Source organism: Triticum urartu, chromosome 2 (assembly GCF_003073215.2).
Source record: "Triticum urartu cultivar G1812 chromosome 2, Tu2.1, whole genome shotgun sequence".
Classification (NCBI taxonomy): domain Eukaryota; kingdom Viridiplantae; phylum Streptophyta; class Magnoliopsida; order Poales; family Poaceae; genus Triticum; species Triticum urartu.
The window spans coordinates 574,225,001-574,247,401 of NC_053023.1; the positions used below are offsets into that span (position 1 = coordinate 574,225,001).

The window sequence follows — 22,401 nt, forward strand, 5'->3', positions numbered from 1 at the left end:
CTGCTATACATTATTTTGCTCTCTTCATAGGTAGATGCATAAATGGTAAAGATGAGGCATGTCACATGTGTGTCCCCGATCTTAGTATTCTTAGGAGTGCTGTGTTAGGAGACCAATCTTATAATTTGGGAGCCATTGTTGCACGTAGGTTGCATCTTAATAGATTTAATGGAGATTTCTTTGATGGAATTTATGCAACCCGCATAGCTAATTTTCTTGGTATAGCCATACGCGAATATGATATTGAATTACCTCCTGCTTATCTAGATTTTAATGCTATGGTTCACCACCAGTTTGTTGAGAGGAATGAATCACCTCTCCAGTATCGACTAATCTTTGACAGACGCCGTGCTGTTCGTATTACTCTCCCTGCTCCTGCCTTCTTTGATTATCAGGAAAGAGGAAGATATACTATTAGCAGAGACGAGGCAGATGAGTACGAGAGGAGAGAGGAGGCCGCTCGTCGCCACCCTGCAGCTCAGCAGGCGATAGTCGCTGCATCGCAGTACGACCCCAACTACTATTATGGATATCCGCCAGGCCAGTCGTGGCCATAGACCAACTTAGGCCAAAAGCCTAAGCTTGGGGGAGTACGTATTTCCCACCGACATTACATTCATGTTCACACACTCATTGCTAGATGTCGGTGCTCATACTTTTTCATTGTATCATCCATGCTAGTTTAATTTCCTTTTTTATGCTTTCTTCTTGTGTGTTTAATAAACCTTAAGAAAAACCAAAAAAATATATTAGTTGTAGCTTTTAATCAGTTTAATTTCCATGCTTGTAGTGGTAATTAAAAAGAAAACCCAAAAATATTTCTTATTCTTCTTTTGCTTGTTGGGAGCTTTCCCGTGTAAATAGTTTTATTTCTTTTCTTTTCTTTGGGGGTCGATAGGAGAAGACCATGATTGAATTGTTGAAGTGGCTCTTATATGCATTATTGTTGATCTGACAAAAGAGCCCATATTTCCTTGTCTTCTCCTGTTTATTGAATCCTTGCAGATTCCAGCTTAGTCCAATGCACGTGCACTATTATTATTATTCACACTATTCGGTCATGCAAGTGAAAGGCAATTATGATGATATATGATGGACTGGCTGAGATGAGAAAAGTTGGTATGAACTCGACATCTTTTGTTTTTGTATGATTAGTTCATTGTTCCTGATTCGGCCTATTATGAATAAACATGTTTGCAATGACAATTAGAGATCATAGTTTCTTGTGCCATGCTTGATTAGCTATGAGTTATAATGGTTTACCTTGCGTGCCAACATGCTATTGAGATGGTTGTGATGTGGTATGATAGGGTGGTATCCTCCTATGAATGATTTAAGTGACTTGACTTGGCGCATGTTCACGCATGTAGTTGAAACAAAATCAACATAGCCTTTACGATATTTATGTTCATGGTGGATTATATCCTACTCATGCTTGTATTCGGTGTTGATTAGTTTTAATGCATGTTCATGACTGTTGTCGGTCTCTAGCTGGTCGCTTCCCAGTCTTTTGCTAGCCTTCACCTGTACTAAGCGGGAATACTGCTTGTGCATCCAATCCCTTAAACCCCAAAGTTATTCCACATGAGTCCACTATACCTACCTATATACGGTATCTACCTGCCGTTCCAAGTAAATTTGTATGTGCCAAACTCTAAACCTTCAAATAAATATCTTGTTTTGTATGCTCGAATAGCTCATGTATCAATTAGGGATGTCTGTACCTTCCATGTTAGGCGGGTTATTCTCAAGAGGAGTGGACTCCACTCCTCACTCACGAGATAAATGGCAGGTCACCGGGATGCCCAGTCCCATGCTTTATGCAAACTAAATCAAAATAATTGCAAACAAAACTCCCCCTGGGACTCTTGTTAGTTGGAGGCACTCGTTTCGAGCAAGCCATGGATTAATGCTGGTTGGTGGAAGGGGGAGTGTAAACTTTACCATTCTGTTTGGGAACTGCCTATAATGTGTGTAGCATGGAAGATATCGCCATCTCTTGATTGTTATGTTGACAATGAAAGTATACCGCTCAAAATATTATTCACCTCTGTTTCAAAACCGAGCTCTGGCACCTCTACAAATCCCTGCTTCCCTCTGCGAAGGGCCTATCTATTTACTTTTATGCTGAGTCATCATCCTCTTATTAAAAAGCACCAGTTGGAGAGCACCGCTATCATTCGCATTCATTATTGTTAGTTTACATTGAGTATGACTTGACTGGATCTCTTTTACCATAAATTACAATGTCTAGTCAGTCCTTGGTCTTTAAAGGTGCTCTGCATTTATGTTTTGCGGTCTCAGAAAGGGCTAGCGAGATACCACCCTGTTATATCATATTATGATTGTTTCAAGAAAGTGTTGTCATCCGAGATTTATTATTATTGCTCGTTAGTTGATTATGCTATTGATATGAGTAAACTTGAGACCTATGCGTTATTGTGAATGTGGTTAGTTATAATTGTGCTGAAAACTTGAATGCTGGCTTTACATATTTACAACAACAAGAGCAAACAGAGTTCGTAAAAGTTTTTCTTTATCACTTTCAGTTTGTCAACTGAATTGCTTGAGGACAAGCAAAGGTTTAAGCTTGGGGGAGTTGATACGTCTCCAACGTATCTACTTTTCCAAACACTTTTGCCCTTGTTTTGGACTCTAACTTGCATGATTTGAATGGAACTAACCCGGACTGACGGTATTTTCAGCAGAATTACCATGGTGTTATTTATGTGTAGGAGCAGACGTTCTCGGAATGACCTGAAACTTCACGGAGCCACTTTTCAGAAAATAAGAAAAATACCTGCAAAAGATGAAGGCCAGGGGGGCACCACCTCTCCACGAGGGTGGGGGGCGCGCCTGCCCCCCTAGGGCGCGCCCCCTACCTCGTGGGCCCCCTGTTGCCTCTCCGACTCCAACTCCATATATTGAGTTTCGGGGAGAAAAAAAACAGGGAGAAGAAATCATCGCATTTTACGATACGGAGCCACCGCCAAGCCCTAAAACCTCTTGGGAGGGCTGATCTGGAGTCCGTTCGGGGCTCCGGAGAGGGGAATCCGTCGCCATTGTCATCATCAACCATCCTCCATCACCAATTTCATGATGTTCACCGCCGTGCGCGAGTAATTCCATCGTAGGCTTGCTGGACGGTGATGGGTTAGATGGGATCTATCATGTAATCGAGTTAGTTTTGTTAGGGTTTGATCCCTAGTATCCACTATGTTCTGAGATTGATGTTGCTATGACTTTGCTATGCTTAATGCTTGTCACTAGGGCTCGAGTGCCATGATTTCAGATCTGAACCTATTATGTTTTCATCAATATATGAGTGTTCTTGATCCTATCTTGCAAGTCTATAGTCACCTATTATATGTTATGATCCGTTAACCCCGAAGTGACAATAATCGGGATACTTACTGGTGATGACCGTAGTTTGAGGAGTTCATGTATTCACTATGTGTTAATGCTTTGTTCTGGTTCTCTATTAAAAGGAGGCCTTAATATCCCTTAGTTTCCGTAAGGACCCCGCTGCCACAGGAGGGTAGGATAAAAGATGTCATGCAAGTTCTTTTCCATAAGCACGCATGACTATGTTCGGAATACATGCCTACATTATATCAATGAACTGGAGCTAGTTCTGTGTCACCCTAGGTTATGACTGTTACATGATGAACCGCATCCGGCATAATTCTCCATCACCGATCCATTGCCTACGAGCTTTCCATATATTGTTCTTCGCTTATTTACTTTCCCGTCGCTATTGCTATCATCACTACAAAATACCAAAAACATTACTTTTACTACTGTTACCTTTTGCTACCGTTACCACTACTATCATATTACTTTGCTACTAAATACTTTGCTGTAGATATTAAGTTTCCAGGTGTGGTTGAATTGACAACTCAGCTGCTAATACTTGAGAGTATTCTTTGGCTCCCCTTGTGTCGAATCAATAAATTTGGGTTGAATACTTTACCCTCGAAAACTGTTGTGATCCCCTATACTTGCGGGTTATCACTCCTCGTTGGGTTCGACACTCTTACTTATCGAAAGGACTATGATAGATCCCCTATACTTGTGGGTCATCAGGGGGACGCCGCACACGGCTAGGAATCAATGTTGTGTGTTCAAGCGGTGCACATGGCTAGGAGAGGAGAGGCAGCTAAGGGGGTGCCTCAAGTAGGAGGAATCCTACTTGGGCGCCTCCCAATTCGGCCTCCCCCTTCCATATTCATCCGGAGGGGGAAGGCAGGAAGAGGGAGGAGAGAAGGAAGGGGAGGACGAATCCCTCCCCTTCCTTTCCCTCTTCTCCTTTTTCCTCCCCCCTTATTTTGGCCTACATGGGGCGCACCAGCCCCCTAGGGGCTGGTCTATCCCCTTGTTGGCCCATTAAGCCCATTTAGTTGCCGAGAGGATGCCTGAAACCCCCTTTAGTGACCCAATATGTACCCGGTACCCCTAGAGTAATTTCGGTGTCCGAATATCATGGTCCTATATATGAGTCTTTACCTCTCGACCATTTCGAGACTCCTCATCATGTTTGTGATCTCATCCGGGACTCCAAACAACATTCGGTCACCAAATCACATAACTCATATAATACAAAATCGTCGTCGAACGTTAAGTGTGCGCTTCGAGAACTATGTACACATGATCGAGACACCTCCCTGGTCAATAACCCAAAGTGGAACCTGGATGCTCATATTGGTTCCCACATATTCTACGAAGATCTTTATCGGTCGTACCGTAATGACAACATACGTTATTCCCTTTGCCAACGGTATGTTACTTGCCCGAGATTTGATCGTCGGTACCTTCATACCTAGTTCAATCTCGTTACCGGCAAGTCTCTTTAGTCGTTCTGTAATACACAATCCCGCAACTAACTCATTAGTCACATTGCTTGCAAGGCTTATTATGATGTGCATTACCGAGAGGGCCCAGAGATACCTCTCCGATACTCGGAGTGACAAATCCTAATCTCGATCTATGCCAACCCAACAAACACCTTCGGAGATACCTGTAGAGCATCTTTATAATCACTCAGTTACGTTGTGACGTTTGATAGCACACAATGTATTCCTCCGGTATCCGGGAGTTGCATAATCTCATAGTCAAAGGAATATGTATATGACATGAAGAAAGCAATATCAATAAAACTTAACGATCATTATGCTAAGCTGACGGATGGGTCTTGTCCATCACATCATTCTCCTATGAATAATCCCATTCATCAAGTGACAACACATGCCTATGGTTAGGAAACTTAACCATCTTTGATTAACGAGCTAGTCTAGTAGAGGCTTACTAAGGACATCGTGTTTTGTCTATGTATCCACACATGTATCAAGTTTCCGTTTAATACAATTCTAGCATGAATAATAAACATTTATCATGATATAAGGAAATATAAATAACAACTTTATTATTGCCCCTAGGGCATGTTTCCTTCACATGGATCACATCTAAATTGTAGGGTGCGTAGTGCTTGTACTCATGAAACCAATAATGCACATGTTGCCAAAATATCGTGCCCTTTTTCTTCATGCCTACAAACCGCACACTTGTGGCCAACCATGCGTCGCACAACAATGCATACTCCCTCACGGAGTACCCCACCATCATGCTTACTTCATGTTAAACAAGGAGAAAGTAAAGAAAATCTCAAAGGCATTTGGCAGAACACTTGCCGGACGTGGTGTCCGCCATGGACTGTGTTGGAAAGGGGTGGACAATGCCAGACTAGTGGGTGCAACGGCAGCGAAGTACAAGGCATCTACAGGTGGTCAAGGTGGTGAAGAGGCGGAGGCGGTCTTGGTAGGTGCGGATATAGTGGAGGGGGTGAGTGGGGGGAAGGGCTCCGGGAGGTTTTTTCTGTCGGACTCCCCAAAACCTCCACCAGCTTTATTTCCGATTTGGCAGAATTCCAATCGTGCGCACCATTCCATGGATGTTTGATTGACGACGGTGGAGGGCACATAGTGTCCGGACATCACAGTCCAGACGTTGACCGGCGGTTTGATGCACGGATGTTGAAGATGCCCTTACCATAGATTATCATTGGACGTCTAGACTTCGTCTAGCTGGTGATCTTGTTTCAGTTTTAGTCATTTAGTAGTTTGTATCTAGAAAGACCATGGTTTCTTTCAATCAAATCGGAGGGGTTTGCCGAAACAATTCTATACCTGATTCGTGAAGTGAAGCTTATGTTTTAAGGGAAGAGGGAGATTATTTTTTGCTAAAGTTGTTAGTAATAAAATTCAAAATATGCTCCAGTAAGAGCAACTCTAACGGGCCGACCCAAACGAACGGCGCTTTTGTCCGCTTTTTGTCCGTTTGGATCGATCCGGCGGACACAAACGTCTGACGCTGTGTTTGGGTCGGCGCGAGCGCCCAACACTGTCCCGACCCATTTCGCCGACGCGTCAAAAAAAGTATTGCGAGCATTTTAAAAATAAATACATGCATTTAATTAAACATAAAATCCGGTCACGAAGGCCGACGAAAGTCCACATTACATTAATTAAACACTAAAAACTAGACGATGCGCTGCCCTAGACGTCCTCGGCGGCGGCGGCGTCTACGTCTGCGTCGGGACCGGTGAGGTCGATCAACGTCGGCGCAGGGCCGGCCGAGGGGGAACGCTGTGTTTCATAGGGCGGCGATGTCGGGCTGTGCCGCCGCTGCCTGGGCCTGACGCGCCTCCTCTTCGGCCTCGCGCTCGAGCATCTGCAGGCGCTCGCCCTCCCGGCGCTTCTCGGCCAGCCGAACGCGGCGCCAGTGTTCGAGGTAGGCCGCCTCCTGCTTCTTCGTCGCCCCGAGCCAGATCGGCAGAGCGCTGACCCACTCGCGCACTACTCCGGTCCAGGAGTAGCGCTCGAGGTAGGCCGGCTCCTTCGGCTCGGCTTTGGGCAGGGACGGCGGGGTCACCGGCGGCACGACGCAGTCGCCCGCTGCGGAGAGGGCCATGGCCTCCGCCATGGCAGCCTCGAAAGCCGCCTCATCCGCCTCCCTCCACCGCTCCTCCTCCTTGCTCTCCTTAATGGCCGCCTGGTTGGCGGCCTCGGCCTCCTGGTCCTCGTCGTGGACGACGAGCGCGGGCGGCGGCAGGCTGTGGTCGATGCCACGGATGCCGCGTCACCTCGCCTCCTCGTGCTCGAAGGCGAACCATCGAGCCCAATTGAGCGAGTCGACGACAAAGTGCGGTTCGGCGCGCTGCTCCGACGTCAGCAACGCCCGCCGGCGCCGCACCTCCTCTGCATGGGCCCTCGCCGTCCGCGGCGCCAGCGGCACTGGGATCCTCTCCAGATCCAAATGCCAGTCATGCGGTAGTGTCACGTCGGGGTACGGTAGAGGCACGCAGTGGTGCCAGCGCCACTCGTCCTGGTGCAACGGCACGTTGATGCGTTGCCTCTGCCGGGGAGCGTGCGCCGGCGCAGGCAGGGCGGGGAGGGAGGGAGAATGGCGGGCGGGGGCCTTGCCCTTGCGGCTGCTACCGATGCCGGAGAAGAAGCCCATGCTGGCGGTGGCTAGGGGTGTCGCCGGCGTGGGGGCAGGGGTGGCCAGATGGGGATGGGGGCCGGGTGGTAGTGGATGAGGACGGCCCTGCTGCACGCCCGGTTTAAAAAAGGACCACCGCCGTTGCTGACGCGTGGGCCCAAGGTGAGCGGTCGTCATAAATTATGTTGACCGTCGTAGTTGGATGGCCGCCAGGTGGGGACGCGGTGGACGGCGAGGAGACGCGTGGCGCGTCCGCGCCAACGCATTCCAGACGCAATTTTGGGCCGGAAATGGGTTGACGTGGACGCCGAGCGGACACGATTTGAGTTTGGGTCGACGCGTTGGGCTGTCACTTTTGTCCGCACCGACCCGAACGAACGCGGGCGGACGAAATGGGTCGTCTCGTTGGAGTTGGTCTAAAACCCTAGTTTGTAGCGCAATGTATCCCTGTGGTTGATCGGTGGAAAGGGGGAAAGCATCGAATCTCACCATGGAAAAAGATGGTTCCCAAAGCATTACAGGAGGTACTGTCGCATTTGCTCCACGCCTAAAGCTAGCCAGCCAACTAACGGTGGCTGTGAGCGAGAGAGAAAGATTGCACCATCACGCACTCGGCAAAAGGAAGCATATCAGCCATCGGATCGGACATTTCCCATTCGAGATCTCAGAGCTTGTCCAGTGGCGGAATGGCGAAAGATACACCACCGCGCATATTAAAGAAAGACCACGATCTCTCCTGATCGTCAAATTTCAGCAACAAAGACAGCAGCAAAGTGACAGGCAAGTTGATTGCAGTGACAGCAAAATGACGTGAAAGTTACCGCACTAAAGCAGATGTATCGCGAACGATTCAGCTAGCAAGCGGGTTAGTAAAAGTGGAGTAGGGTAGATGCAGATTAGCCAGCTCGTGATGATGATGATATGCTACAGGTAAAAAATTACAGGGATCGGGCAAAATTAAGGAGGGGGTTGGATCGGAAGTCTGGATGGCTCCCGCATAATCATGCATATACAATTGATTGATCAAATGCTACACGAAGCTTTGCGTGCATGCACGCAACAAAATTACACCAAGGTCGGCACCACGCCGTCCACGCCGTAGTCGTGGTCGGGGCCGGGCGCCATGAGCGCGGCGACCGCGGCCGCCGCCGAGGAGTACATCTCCTCGTGCTCCTCCAGGGCGTCGGCGTCGGCGTCCGCCGTGCCCGTGCGCTTGGCGAACCGGCCCTTGACGCGCGGCCGCGTCTCCGCGTACGCCTTGCGGGACGCGTACCGGATGGTCTTCTCGAACCGCCGGCTCTTGCGCTTCTCCCTGTACCGCATCAGCCGCGCCTCCCGCTCCCTCCCCCGGCTCACCACCGGCGCCGCCGCCGCGTCCGGGACCACCGCCGCCTCAGAGGAGGATACCTGCATGCGTCCCGTCACCAAGCAAGATGTTCATCAGAAGTCAGAACGCTGGCAGCTCCTCCTTGGCCTTGCTCGTGCATAGACAGGAAATGGTCCTTACGCTGTGGTTCATGGAGTGGTCGGAGTAGAAGCCTTTGTTGCCGCCGTTGAGGTCGATCTCGGGCTGGCCGTTGAGCTGCACGCTGATGGCCTTGATGTCGTCCATTGACCGCGCGAAGTCGAGGTCGAGGTAATGGTCGGAATCCGCGAAGAAGACTTCCGCGGTAGCACCATCCTTGTGATCGGGCTCGGGGAGCAGCCACGACGCCGCCTCGGCGTCGTTCCTCCCGTCGTCCTCGGCAGCGGCCTGGGCTCCCGACGACACGAAGGGCTTGTGCGCGTGGGCGGCCGCGCCGAAGAAGGGCGCGACGGGGACGCGCTCGTGTCGGCGCGCGAGCGGGTTGGCGGCGTGGATGTCGGCGTCGCAGGAGGCGCAGAGCACGGCGGCGTCGGCCTTGCACGTGACGGCCGCGGGCGCGTGCTCGCAGACCTCGCAGAGCCAGACCCGGGCGTGGCGCGACCCGGCGCCGTGCGCGCGCGCGTCGCAGCCGGCGCAGAGGAACGCGGCGTCGGCGCGGCAGAAGAGCCTGGCCGCCTCGGTGGCGCACGAGTCGCAGGCCCTCGCGCCCACGCCCCAGTAGGCCCCGCCCACCACCGGCTTCTCCTCCCCCTCCATGGCACGTACGCGCTCACTGCTCGCTCACAGTCCGACGAGCCCAGCTAGCACCAGCGCCACCACCGTGATTGGCTGCAGTGACCAGGCGATTCTCAGCCAAGCTTTTTCTCTCGGCCGTTGGCTTTGAGCTTCTGAGGAGGGCGGGGTGCGGGCCGGGGTTTTGAGGCGAGCGGGGGACGTGGACGCCCTCCGGGCCATGGAAGTCGCTGTCCCGGCGGGCCAGGGCCATGTTTGCTCGCCAGTGCCACCGCGCGCGCATGCCCTTATCCGGGTCCTGTGCTGCGCGGCGGTGCCCGCGCTGCGTTCCCGTCGTCCCGACGCGGACGCGCGCGCCATGAAAGCTCCGGGGAAGAAAAAGGAGGCCGTAACGTGGTCGTCGTTGTCGTCGGAAAAATTAGGCCGGCGTCGTTACGCGGCTGGTTGGGGGATGCGACGGCGACGGGACGGGAACAGGTGGCGCGCGATGGTTGGCCGGCGTGATCGCGCCCTTATCGCTTGGAGATGCTTGGTCTGGAGCATGGGGAGGTCGGCGACCCGTAGTGGAAACAGGGAGTTGATTCTTCGCGCGGGAATAACCATCCAAGTCGATCGTGGATTGGAAGCCGTCCTCGAAAAATTCCTCCCGGGAGAGCAAGTAAAATCGAGAAAGGGGATGGCTAGGAGCCAGTCGACTGAAATCTCGTCGAGTTAGTCGATCTGGCCTCGATGAATCTGAAGCGTCGGATAAAAATGAACGGCCTAGATTGTGTCTTCCTCCTCCCAACAGTTTTCTTAAAAAAAAAGCAGATCGGCTGTTCTTCTTCCTCAGCCGCCACCACGGACCACCGGCCCTCGCCGCCCTGCCCTCCCTGGAACCACCCCACCGCCCCGGCCATCCCTCTAGGCCCCGCCGCACAGAGAAAATTCTTCGGCGAATCCCCACACCACCCCCACCACCACCGTCCACCACCGCCCCACCCTGAACCCTAAGATAGACACCGGGGTAGCCTGCCCAACGATCTTCTTCCTCCTCTCCGGAAAATTTCCTCCTTCCCTCTGGCTATTTCTCCCTTCGACCAAAATCGACTGACCCACTGCGAAAAGTCAATCGACTGAAATGCAACTATAGCGATCGAGAAAAAGAAAACATCTACGCGTTCGTTTTCTCGAAATCCAGAAAGCTGAAAATCGACTGTAGGTAGCCACTTTGCGTTGCGTGAGACACAGATTCTGGGCATCTATACACGTAACCAAATCCACTCACTAAAAAAAACACTCACCGGAAAAAAGCCAAATTAAACCTTGAACTCGTAGGCGTTAGCTAAATCAAACGCCAAACTTCAAATCCCGGGAATCAACACACTCAACTTTCTAATCCCGGTCCAAATTGAACCCTGATCGCTCTTCCAAACAGGAATTGATGATGTGGCAGACCGAAACTGGGATTGGTCGTTGTTGTGCGCGTTGGGCGCGTACAAGTTGGGCCGGCCCATAGTAGCCCAGAGCGCTCCCCTGTTCTTAGTCCGAAGGTAGCCCACGCAGGGGGTAGTCCATCTCTGCTCGTGGCGTCCCCTGGAATTCCCCTGCTCGAGTGACGACAATGGCGACAGGCGACTGATCAGCTCCAGCGGCGGGGATCGTGACGACGCGACGACGAGCAACGTTAAAGGTACTGTCTCCGACGTACTCCTCCTCCGGCGGCCGTAATTTATGCTTTGATCGCGTTGTTAGTGTTAGGGTTCCAAAGAGAAAAATTGGGGCTTTTCTTCGATTATAAAGCTAGGTTATGGATCCACAATGGTCCTCAGTGCATTTTTTGTCATTCCAATTGCTTGGATCGGACAATGCAGTGATATTCTCATGTTTGTTTCAGTTAATCAGTGAGATCTTGAATGTCAGATTTCATTTTGGAGGTGAGTTCATCCACAATGGTCCTATTTTGGATTATGTGGGTGGAGATGAAGAGATTTCAGAGATCGAGAGGGACAAGTAGTCATTGCAGGAAGTTTGAGGGCATTTGAAAGACCATCCGGAGTTCAATGAATCAATGAAGTTGTATTTTCATAATCCTGGGAAAGAACTAGCTGATGGTTTGATGTTCTTGTTCGATGACAATAGTTGTGTGAGGATGTCAGACTACATCTGTGTTGGAGATATAGCAGATGTTTATGTTGAATACCATGGGGAGCAGGATAGTGAGTACATCAGCAGTGGTAGTGACTTTGAGAATGAGATAGTTTATCTGGATGGTGACGAAGCTGAAGAACCTGACATTGCCATTGGTGCAGAGCCAGATGAGACAGTGGTGTGCTCACTCAAATGAACATCAGTCAAGTTGAGTAGCCTAGGGCAAGGAAAACCACAGTAGCCAGTGAGGTTGTTGATGTGGTAGGTTCTCAACTTCCATTTTCTCAAATATGCAATCCAGATCAAGGACTAGCAGAGACTGTGAATGTTCAAAACACTATGAGGACAGAGCAAGTGAATTTTTAGAGCAATATGAGGACAGAGGAAGTGAATGATCAGAGCACCATTCCACCAGAGCAAATGAATGTTCAGAGCAACATTGCAGATTCAACTAGTGATTCTGATGAAGATACCGAGTACATGCCACACAGTGAGGACAGTGGAGAAAATTCAGAGGTTGTTGAGCTCAGAAGGCACGCTAGGAAATTTAAGAAGAGGATGAGAGATACAAAGAGTTGGTTTGGAGAGGATTCATAGCTCCTATCCCAATTGAATTAATTGCAAATATGGAGGATCGGTTAGAGGGAGAGGAGAAACATTGGGGCTATGATTCATCTAATGAGGATTATTCTTATGATGAAGATTCTGATGCGCAGATGGTGAGGAGGAAGAGCCAGTATCCAAGATACAATAATGACACAAAAATTCTACACTTTTCATTGACAATGGTGTTCAGGAGCAAGAATCAACTTGTCAAAGCATTGAAGAGATATGGAATTGTGACAAAAAGAAGCATTGTGTTTTTGAAGTCAGAGTCAGATAGAGTTAGGGCTAAGTGTGGATGGCCTAGGTGCCCTTGGCTTATTTATGGAGCCAAAACCTCAGGAACAAGCAGGTTTCAAATTATAACTTTCAATGATGAGTACCACTGTGCACAAAACAGGGAGAACAAACTTGTCACAGCAAAGGTTATTGCCCAAAGATATGAGCATTTTATTTTAGCAAATCCAATGTGGAAAATTGAGAGCATGAAAGCAACAATTCTTCAGGACATGTTTGCTGATGTATCAACTTCAAAGTGCAAGCATGCAAAGAAGCTTGTCATGGACAAGTTAAGGGCTGGAATGAAGAATGATTACACAGGGTTTTTGATTACCAGCTGGAGCTACTTAGAAGTAATCCTAGAAGCACTATTGCAGTTTGTTTGGACCCAACAAACATGGAACATAACATATTTGAGAGTTTCTATGTGAACTTTAATGCATTAAAGTTGGGATTTAAAGCTGGTTGCAGGAAAGTAACAGGTTTAGATGGCTGTTTTTTAAGGTGTTGTCAAAGGAGAGTTGTTGTGTGCTATTGCAAGAGATGACAATGATCAAATGTATCTGCTGGCATGGGCAGTTGTTGAGAGGGAAACAAATGATACATGGAAGTGGTTTATTGTCTTGCTGATTAAAGATCTTGACATAAATAACAATGGTGTTGGATGGGTGTTCATTTCAGATCAACAAAAGGGACTAATAAATGCTATGAAGGACTTTCTGCCGAGCACAGGATGTGTGCTAGTCATATCTATGCCAATTGGAGGAAAAAGCATAGGGGACATGAGTGGCAGAAGAAGTTCTGGGCAGTTGCCAAAGCAGCAAACAAGCAAGACTTCAAGTACTATAAAGCTAAGCTTGCCCAGGAAACACCAGAGGGTGCAAAAGACATCATGATAACAGAGCCAGTCCACTGAGCAAGGGCATTTTTTCTAGTGGGTTCCAATTGTGAGTCAGTTGATAATAATTTGTGTCAATCTTTTAATCATGCAATTGTTGAAGCAAGGTTTTATCCAATAATTTCAATGCAAGAAAAAATCAGGAAAAAGATTATGGTTAGAATTCAGGAACAAAGGGTCAGAAGTTTCATGGAAAAATATGCCCAAGTGCATTAAGAAATTGAAAAGCAGCATAGCAAGGACACAATTAATGGAGGTACTTTGGAATGGCAAAGATGGATTTGAAGTCAAACTTATCACTTGGAGAAAAAGGCAGTACACAGTGAGTTTTGACAATCGGACATGCTCATGGGGCTACTTCCAGCTAGAAGGTCGTCCCTGTTCCCATGCAATAACAACTATCTTCAAGTGTGGCAAAAAAAGTGGAAGGTTTAATTGCTCCTTGCTATTTTGTTGAAGTGTTCAACAAAATTTATGAACATTGTTTGGAACCTATAGAAGGAGAGGAAATGTGGCCAATTTTTGACAAACCTAGGCCTCAAGCTCCAACATATGCAACCATACCAGACAACATGCCAGGCAGGCCTAAGAATAATGATAGGAGGAGGGAAGAAACTGAGAAGCCTAAGCCTAGCAAAAAATGATCAAGCATGGCACTGTAATTGTTTGCTCAATGTGTGGCACTTCTGGACATAACAAGACAGGTTGCAAGAAAAATCTAGAGAGAGGCAAGAAGAAGAATGCACTGCTTAAGAAGACTAGCAGAAAAAAGGACACAACAAAGGTGGAATTTATTGATTTTACATGAAAATTAATGGTGGTGGCTAGTCCATCTTCACTGCTTATTTACTAAATATTACAGAATTTATATGAATTGTTTTTTTGTGTTAGGATGGTCCATCTTCACAAGCTTCTCAACCAGCACCAATATCTACCCCAAGATCATCTCCAACTGTGGCAGTTAGTGCACAACCTTCTCAACCTGCAATAGGAAGTGCCCCAAGATCATCTGGACCTATGCCAAGTGATACAGCTGCTTCAAGGTTCAAACTCCTAGGAAAACATCTGCAAATGCACAAGCTGGACCATCTGTTGCAAATAATAGAAGAAAGAATGCTCCTGCATCTTTGCTGCGCAACTACCAATACTTAACTGCAAGTGGCAACTTGTGAAATGCTCATGTTGATCATGTAATGTACTATGTACTTTTTCTTATCATGACTTTAGAGTGCTTTTTGGTGATCATGTACTGAACTATGTGGTTGTCCTGATCATAGATCAGTTCCTGCTCATAGATAAGTGTTGTTTGCAAAGAAGATATTTATGTTGCAAATGCTGTCAAATGAAATGCTTGAAATGTTTGGTGTGCATCAAATTTCATGCAATGTTTTCTATATTTTTCAGAGTGTTTGTTGTACTTCAACTACTGTAATTTTGCTATGCAAATGCCAGCAAATGCTGCTATCAAAATGCCAAAATTCATACGAAATGTTTCACAATAGAGTTCTAATATTCTCAACTTGTTCATTACCATATAATTCATACATAATAGATATTACAAATCCCCTTGCAACTGAGCTTTTCATTGACTACCAGGTCACAAATTCATAGATAACAAGTCAACAACCCAGTTCCAGATCACAAATTCCATTACAAACCATTGCATACATGTTCATTACACATGCATTTTTTTCCTAGCACTCAAACTGACACCAGTACATGAAATTTAGTACACTAGAATTTTCCCTAGGACTACACCTAGCACAAAGGCAACGAAAACCATCACCAAATTCATATATTTGCCCTTCATTGCTTCTGGTTCTGCATTCTTCTCCCTTAACTGAACCTACAGAGACATAACCCCATTCTCTAAAGATGCTTCATTTCCAGAGACATGCGCATTTGGATATTGATCTTCAATATGAGCCACAAATCCTTCACCCTTCAGCCTCCGCACCTCGTCTCTCAAATCTCCAATCAAGTCACTAAAAAACTTGGGCAAAGGATCATCATGTCATTCCACAAAGCCATATCCACCATGCTATTCAACACAAATGTGGCAATAAATCAATCACAGACTAAGAGAAAAAATGACTAGAAGAAAATGATATGAGCACAATAAATGGGGCTCACCATTGCATCCAAGCAGGCATAGTACCTCCGACTGGGGTTTTGATGGCTCCAGGAGATCCATCTTCGGGCCTTCTGCAGTGAATTGCAATGGCACATCTTCGCCGGCTCGTATGCCATTGGGCTCTCCCTGTAAGCAACAGGAGACCTCGAATCCGTGTCCCTCCTTCCACCGGCACGGCGGAAGCCGGCAGCGGAAGAGGTCCAAGACCACAACATCGCGACGCCACCGCCGTGCTCTGTGCCCTGGCTGTCGCCGCTAACCTTAGCTTCTCACCACCAGAATTCCCCAAATCCTTTAACACGAGCGCATCAGTCAACAAAAGCACTTGCTGGCCCACAAGTCAGGTCAATCCTGGTTGACTACTGCCATTTCATCATTTTTTGGCCTAAAACGTGATTAGGGTTCAATTTGGACTGGGATTAGAGAGTTAAGTGTGTTGATTCCTGGGATTTGGAGTTCGGGGTTTGATTTAGCTAACACCTGCTTGTTGGATTATATGTTGAACATAATATTTTGGAACATCGTTCCAGGGACAACTATTATGAACAGTAAAACATTGGAGAATTTTTTTTAAAAAAACTGGGGGTGCTACTTGGTGGACTCTACTCACACGTGGATTTTCGCGAAGAAATGGCATCTTTGGTATTCTAGGAAAAAAGTTCAAAATCAAAGCTATAAAAATACAATGTTTGAAGTTTCCTTTTTCGGTTTTCTCTTTCCATGTCGCCTATGGCGATGATGTATGTACTGCTCCCGATCTCCATAACAGAAAAGCCATCAATTTCTGGATCTTTCAAAAAGAAAATTGTTTTGAAGTAATAATGGTACTAAGATCCGAGTTCATTTTCTTCGCTGAGAAATTTTGTAGTATCAAACTTGGTCGATTGGTTGACATCCGTGGTATTCTAGGGCATCCCGGGGTGAACTTTTGCAAATGATAAATAACATGTTAATCTACAACCCGCTAGTTCAAGCATACAACAGCAGCAACAATCCCTACAATGTTAGTACCATCATACGCTTCAGTGCAACACATGTTTCAGGGCTAGCAACCATACAACAAACCAACCCAGGTGCATATTTTCGGTACATCTATCCATTCATGTCATTTCAACGCATGCAACTATTGATAGTCTAATTTGGATCTGGCTTGAGGGGTTGCCCAGATTATTTAGTTATGGTGGTTAAGCTAATGGTTTGCGAATGCACACATGATTGCAAGTACAGAGGCTAGGTGCAGCAGGATGGATGGAATAGAATTGTGTGTTAGAGCTCACGCATGGAGAGAGAAAAAGGAAAGAAGTCTGGTTTGGAAAACTGAAGATGGAAAAGATTTTGCATAATTAGCTATTCTGCCAAAACAGAGCTAATATGGAAAGTCTACTAGTATTGGGCCCAGGCTGATGCTTTTACAGAAAGATTAGGAATAGCCTTTTGGCTTATGTGCCAAGGAAACAGCACGTCAGGAGTCCTACTCCAATTTGCCAAAGACCAGGCATACCCTTATATATGTGGGTATATGGCCGATTGAAAAAACCCAATCGATCCTTTCACAACCTGACACGTCTCCAACGTATCTATAATTTTTTATTGTTCCATGCTATTATATTATCAACCTTGGATGTTTTATATGAATTTATATGCTATTTTATATGATTTTTGGGACTAACATATTAACCTAGAGCCCAGTGCCAGTTTCTGTTTTTCCTTGTTTTTAACTATCGCAGAAAAGGAAAATCAAATGGAGTCCAATTGACCTGAAACTTCATGGTGATCATTTTTGGACCAGAAGAAGCCCAAGGAGTACCGGAGGTGGGCCAGAAGAGTCCCGAGGCCACCACGAGGGTGGGGGCGCGCCCCCCTGCCTCGTGGCCGCCTCGGGAACCCCCCTGACTTGTCCCCGACTCCAACACCTCTTATATAACCCAAAACTTTCAGAAAGAAACCTAGCTCGGGAGTTCCGCCGCCAGAAGCCTCCATAGCCACCAAAAACCAATCTAGACCCGTTCTGGCACCCTGCTAGAGGGGGGAATCCCTCTCTGGTGACCATCTTCATCATCCCGGCGCTCTCCATGACGAGGAGGGAGTAGTTCACCCTCGGGGCTGAGGGTATGTACCAGTAGCTATGTGTTTGATCTCTCTCTCTCTCTCTCTCTCTCGTGTTCTTGAGGTGGTATGATCTTGATGTATCGCGAGCTTTGGTATTATATTTGGATCTTATGATGTTTCTCCCCCTCTACTCTCTTGTGATGGATTGAGTTTTCTCTTTGAAGTTATCTTATCGGATTGAGTCTTTAAGGATTTGAGAACACTTGATGTATGTCTTGCATGTGCTTATCTGTGGTGAGAATGGGATATCACACGATCCACTTGATGTATGTTTTGGTGATCAACTTGCGAGTTCCGTGACCTCATGGACTTATGCATAGGGGTTGGCACACGTTTTCGTCTCGACTCTCCGGTAGAAACTTTGGGGCACTCTTTGAAGTTCTTTGTGTTGGTTGAATAGATGAATCTGAGATTGTGTGATGCATATCATATAATCATACCCACGGATACTTGAGGTGACATTGGAGTATCTAGGTGACATTAGGGTTTTGGTTGATTTGTGTCTTAAGGTGTTATTCTAGTACGAACTCTATGATAGATTGAACGGAAAGAATAGCTTCGTGTTATTTTACTACGGACTCTTGAATAGATCGATCAAAAAGGATAACTTTGAGGTGGTTTCGTACCCTACCATAATCTCTTTGTTTGTTCTCCTCTATTAGTGACTTTGGAGTGAGTCTTTGTTTCATGTTGAGGGATAGTTATATGATCCAATTATGTTATTATTGTTGAGAGAACTTGCACTAGTGAAAGTATGAACCCTAGGCCTTGTTTCCTAGCATTGCAATATCGTTTACGCGTACTTTTATTACTTGTTACCTTGCTGTTTTTATAATTTCAGATTACAAAAACCTATATCTACCATCCATATTGCACTTGTATCACCATCTCTTCGCCGAACTAGTGCACCTATACAATTTACCATTGTATTGGGTGTGTTGGGGACACAAGAGACTCTTTGTTATTTGGTTGCAGGGTTGTTTGAGAGAGACCATATTCAACCTACGCCTCCCACAGATTGATAAACCTTAGGTCATCCACTTGAGGGAAATTTGCTACTGTCCTACAAACCTCTGCACTTGGAGGCCCAACAACGTATACAAGAAGAAGGTTGCATAGTAGACATCACAACCTTACGTTACTTTTTCTCCTACGTTATTTTATTTCCAGCACCTAGCTCATAGCTTCTGCCTAGCCCTAGCAACCCTGGTGAGGGAGTCCTGGATTAGGGGGTCTCCGGACAGCCGGACTATATCCTTTGGCCGGACTGTTGGACTATGAAGATACAAGATTGAAGACTTCGTCCCGTGTCTGGATGGGACTCTCCTTGGCGTGGAAGGCAAGCTAGGCAATACGGATATGTATATCTCCTCCTTTGTAACCGACCTTGTGTAACCTTAGCCCCCTCCGGTGTCTATATAAACCGGAGGGTTTTAGTCCGTAGGACAATATACAATCATACCATAGCCTAGATTCTAGGGTTTAGCCTCTTTGATCTCGTGGTAGATCAACTCTTGTACTACTTGTATCATCAAGAACAATCAAGCAGGCCGTAGGGTATTACCTCCATCAAGAGGGCCCGAACCTCGGTAAACATTGTGTCCCCTGCCTCCTGTTACCATCCGCCTTAGACACACAGTTCGGGACCCCCTACTCGAGATCCGCCGGTTTTGACACCGACATTGGTGCTTTCATTGAGAGTTCCACTGTGTCATCACAATAAGGCTTGATGGCTCCTTCGATCATCACTAGTGATGCGGTCCAGGGTGAGGCTTTCCTCCCCGGACAGATCTTCGTATTCGGCGGCTTCGCACTGCGGGCCAATTCGCTTGGCCATCTGGAGCAGATCGAAAGCTATGCCCCTGGCCATCAGGTTAGATTTGGAAACTTGAACTACACGACCAACATCCGCGGAGACTTGATCTTCGACGGATTCGAGCCCATGCCGGACGCGCCGCACAGTCGCGACGAGCAAGACGTAACTCTGTCGTCGGACAGTGTTCGGGAGATCGCATCCGCAGCTACTCTGGCTGTTAATCCGGAGCAAATTGCACCATCCGAGAGCGGAGGGATAGACCCCGCCATGGAGGCCGCACTCTCAATGGCGATAGAGCCAGATACTGACTTCACCCCTTTCGAGAGCCACGTCGTCGAACCACTGGATTTATCCCCGGCCACGGGCTCCGAGCCGCCTACATCCGTGCCTGTCGAATCCGACTGGGCGCCGATCATGGAGTTCACCTCCGCAAATATCTTTCAGCACTCACCTTTCGGAGATGTGCTAAATTCATTAAGGTCTCTCTCCCTATCAGGAGAACCTTGGCCGAACTATGTTCGGCTAGAATGGGATGCGGACGACGAAGAAATTCGCTGCCCACCCACCACCCACTTAGTAGCCACTGTCGACGACTTAACCGACATGCTCGACTGCGACTCCGAAGACATCGACGATATGGACGACGATGCTGGAGACGAACATGAACCACTGCCCACAGAGCGCCGGACCACCACTTCATCACATGACGTATACATGGTGGATACACCCAGAGAGTGCAATGGCGAAGAGACAGCAGGGGATGCACCCACCAACCAACCCAAGCGCCGACGTCAGCGGCGCCGCTCTAAGTCCCTCCATAGAAAAAACAGCGATAACAGCGCAAGAGGAAAGAATAGTCCACTCGACTCTGGAAGAAACGACAACTGCACCACCCCGGTGACAGAAAACGATCAAGATGCAAACTACAAACATAGTACGGATCCGATGTCCGAACACGACGACGCCAAGGATAAGCCTCATCAAACCCCGTCTGGGGAAGAAAGCAGTCCAGACAAAGATGCACACATCATCTCGGAAACGCACCTGGAGCAAGAGAACCTTCGTAGAAGGCTTATTGCCACAGCGAGGAGCCTGAAGAAACAGAAGCAAAGGCTTAAGGCCGCACAAGATACTCTCAACAGCAGGTGGAACAAAGTAACAAAGTATGGTGGAAGTTACCACACAAATAGCTATTCAAAGCGCAAGCTATTACGGGAATTCGATGACGAGGCCTTAGAGCCCACACAGCCAAAGAATGATACGGCCAACCGGCCGGATCCACCACCTTGTGAGCGTGATAGAGCGGCTAACAAGGACGCACATAAGCCAACACACGATCTACGTGAGAACTTGCGCCAAAAATTCGGCGCGACCAGATCCATCTACAGATCTAGGAATCGCGCTCCGGTACAAAACCAAAACCGAATACTACAACCGTCCGAACACCATGGCACATCCCAATACAGGGGTGCCGCACACCCCCTATGTTTCACTGATGAGGTGCTGGATCACGAATTCCCAGAGGGATTCAAACCGGTGAACATAGAGGCGTACGACGGGACCACAGAACTTGGAGTCTGGATAGAGGATTTTATCCTCCATATTCATATGGCTTGTGGAGACGATCTCCATGTCATTAAATACTTGCCCCTCAAGCTTAAAGCGTCAGCTCGGCACTGGCTGAAAAGCCTCCCCGAAAACTCAATTGGAAGTTGGGAGGAGCTCGAGGATGCTTTCCAGGCCAATTTTCAAGGGACTTATGTCCGACCTCTGGATGCAGACGAATTAAGTCATATAATCCAACAGTCCAGAGAGTCCGCCCGAAAGCTTTGGAACAGGTTCCTCACCAAGAAGAACCAAATCGTCGACTGTCCGGACGCCGAAGCCTTAGCAGCTTTTAAACACAGCGTCCGAGATGAATGGCTCGCCACACACCTCGGCCAAGAAAAGCCGAGAACGATGGCAGCCCTAACAAGCCTCATGACCCGCTTTTGTGCGGGCGAGGACAGCTGGTTGGCCCATAGCAGCACCAGTGACCCAAGCACATCCGAAGTTAGGGATGACAATGGTAAACCATGACGCAACAAAAACAAGCGTCGAAGTAAAGAAGGTAGCCCAGATAACACGGCGGTAAACGCCAGATTCAGGGGCTCCCGATCAGGTCAGCGGAAAAAGCCTTTCAAAGACAGCAGAGAAGGACAATCTGGCCTAAACAAAATTTTTGACAAACTCTGTCAGATTCACGGCACCCCAGACAAACCTGTAAATCATACCCACAGAGAATGTTGGGTCTTCAAGCAGGCCGGTAAGCTAAACGCCAAACACAAAGGGGAAGAGACACCAAGCAAAGACGAGGATGAACCTCGCCAGCAAAGCACCGGAGGACAGAAAAAGTTCCCACCAAAGGTTAAAACAGTAAACGTGATCCATGTGACAAAGAGGAGAAGCAAGCATGCACTCTGATGCACACGCGCCATAGAGCCCATCACCCCTAGGTTCAACCCCTGGCTGGCCTGCCCAATCACTTTTGATCGTAGGGATCACGATACAAATATCCGGTGCGAAGGACTGACGGCCTTGGTGTTAGACCCAACCATAAATGGGCACCATTTCACATGAGTCCTCATGGACGGCGGTAGTGATCTAAATCTGATATATCAGGACACAGTCCGCAAAATGGGGATAGACCCCACACAGATAAGCCACAGTAATACTACCTTCAAGGGAGTAATACCAGGCCAAGAGGCCCTCTGTATGGGCTCTCTACTACTAGAGGTGGTATTCGGTTCTCCCGATAACTTCCGAAGCGAAAGGTTAACTTTTCACATTGACCCATT

The 22,401-nt window shown here is 47.7% G+C and overlaps 1 protein-coding gene across 1 annotated transcript; it reads right to left on the bottom strand.

Annotated features, from left to right (window-relative positions):
* Positions 1-8,405: 8,405 nt before the first annotated feature.
* Positions 8,406-9,934, bottom strand: LOC125538864 (zinc finger protein CONSTANS-LIKE 4-like). Its single transcript, XM_048702168.1, has 2 exons — positions 9,005-9,934; positions 8,406-8,904 (listed from the first exon to the last, which is right to left on the bottom strand). The coding sequence occupies exons 1-2, from the start codon at positions 9,617-9,619 to the stop codon at positions 8,563-8,565; spliced, it is 957 nt and encodes a 318-aa protein (XP_048558125.1). The 5' UTR covers positions 9,620-9,934; the 3' UTR covers positions 8,406-8,562.
* Between the last annotated feature and the right edge of the window lie 12,467 nt (positions 9,935-22,401).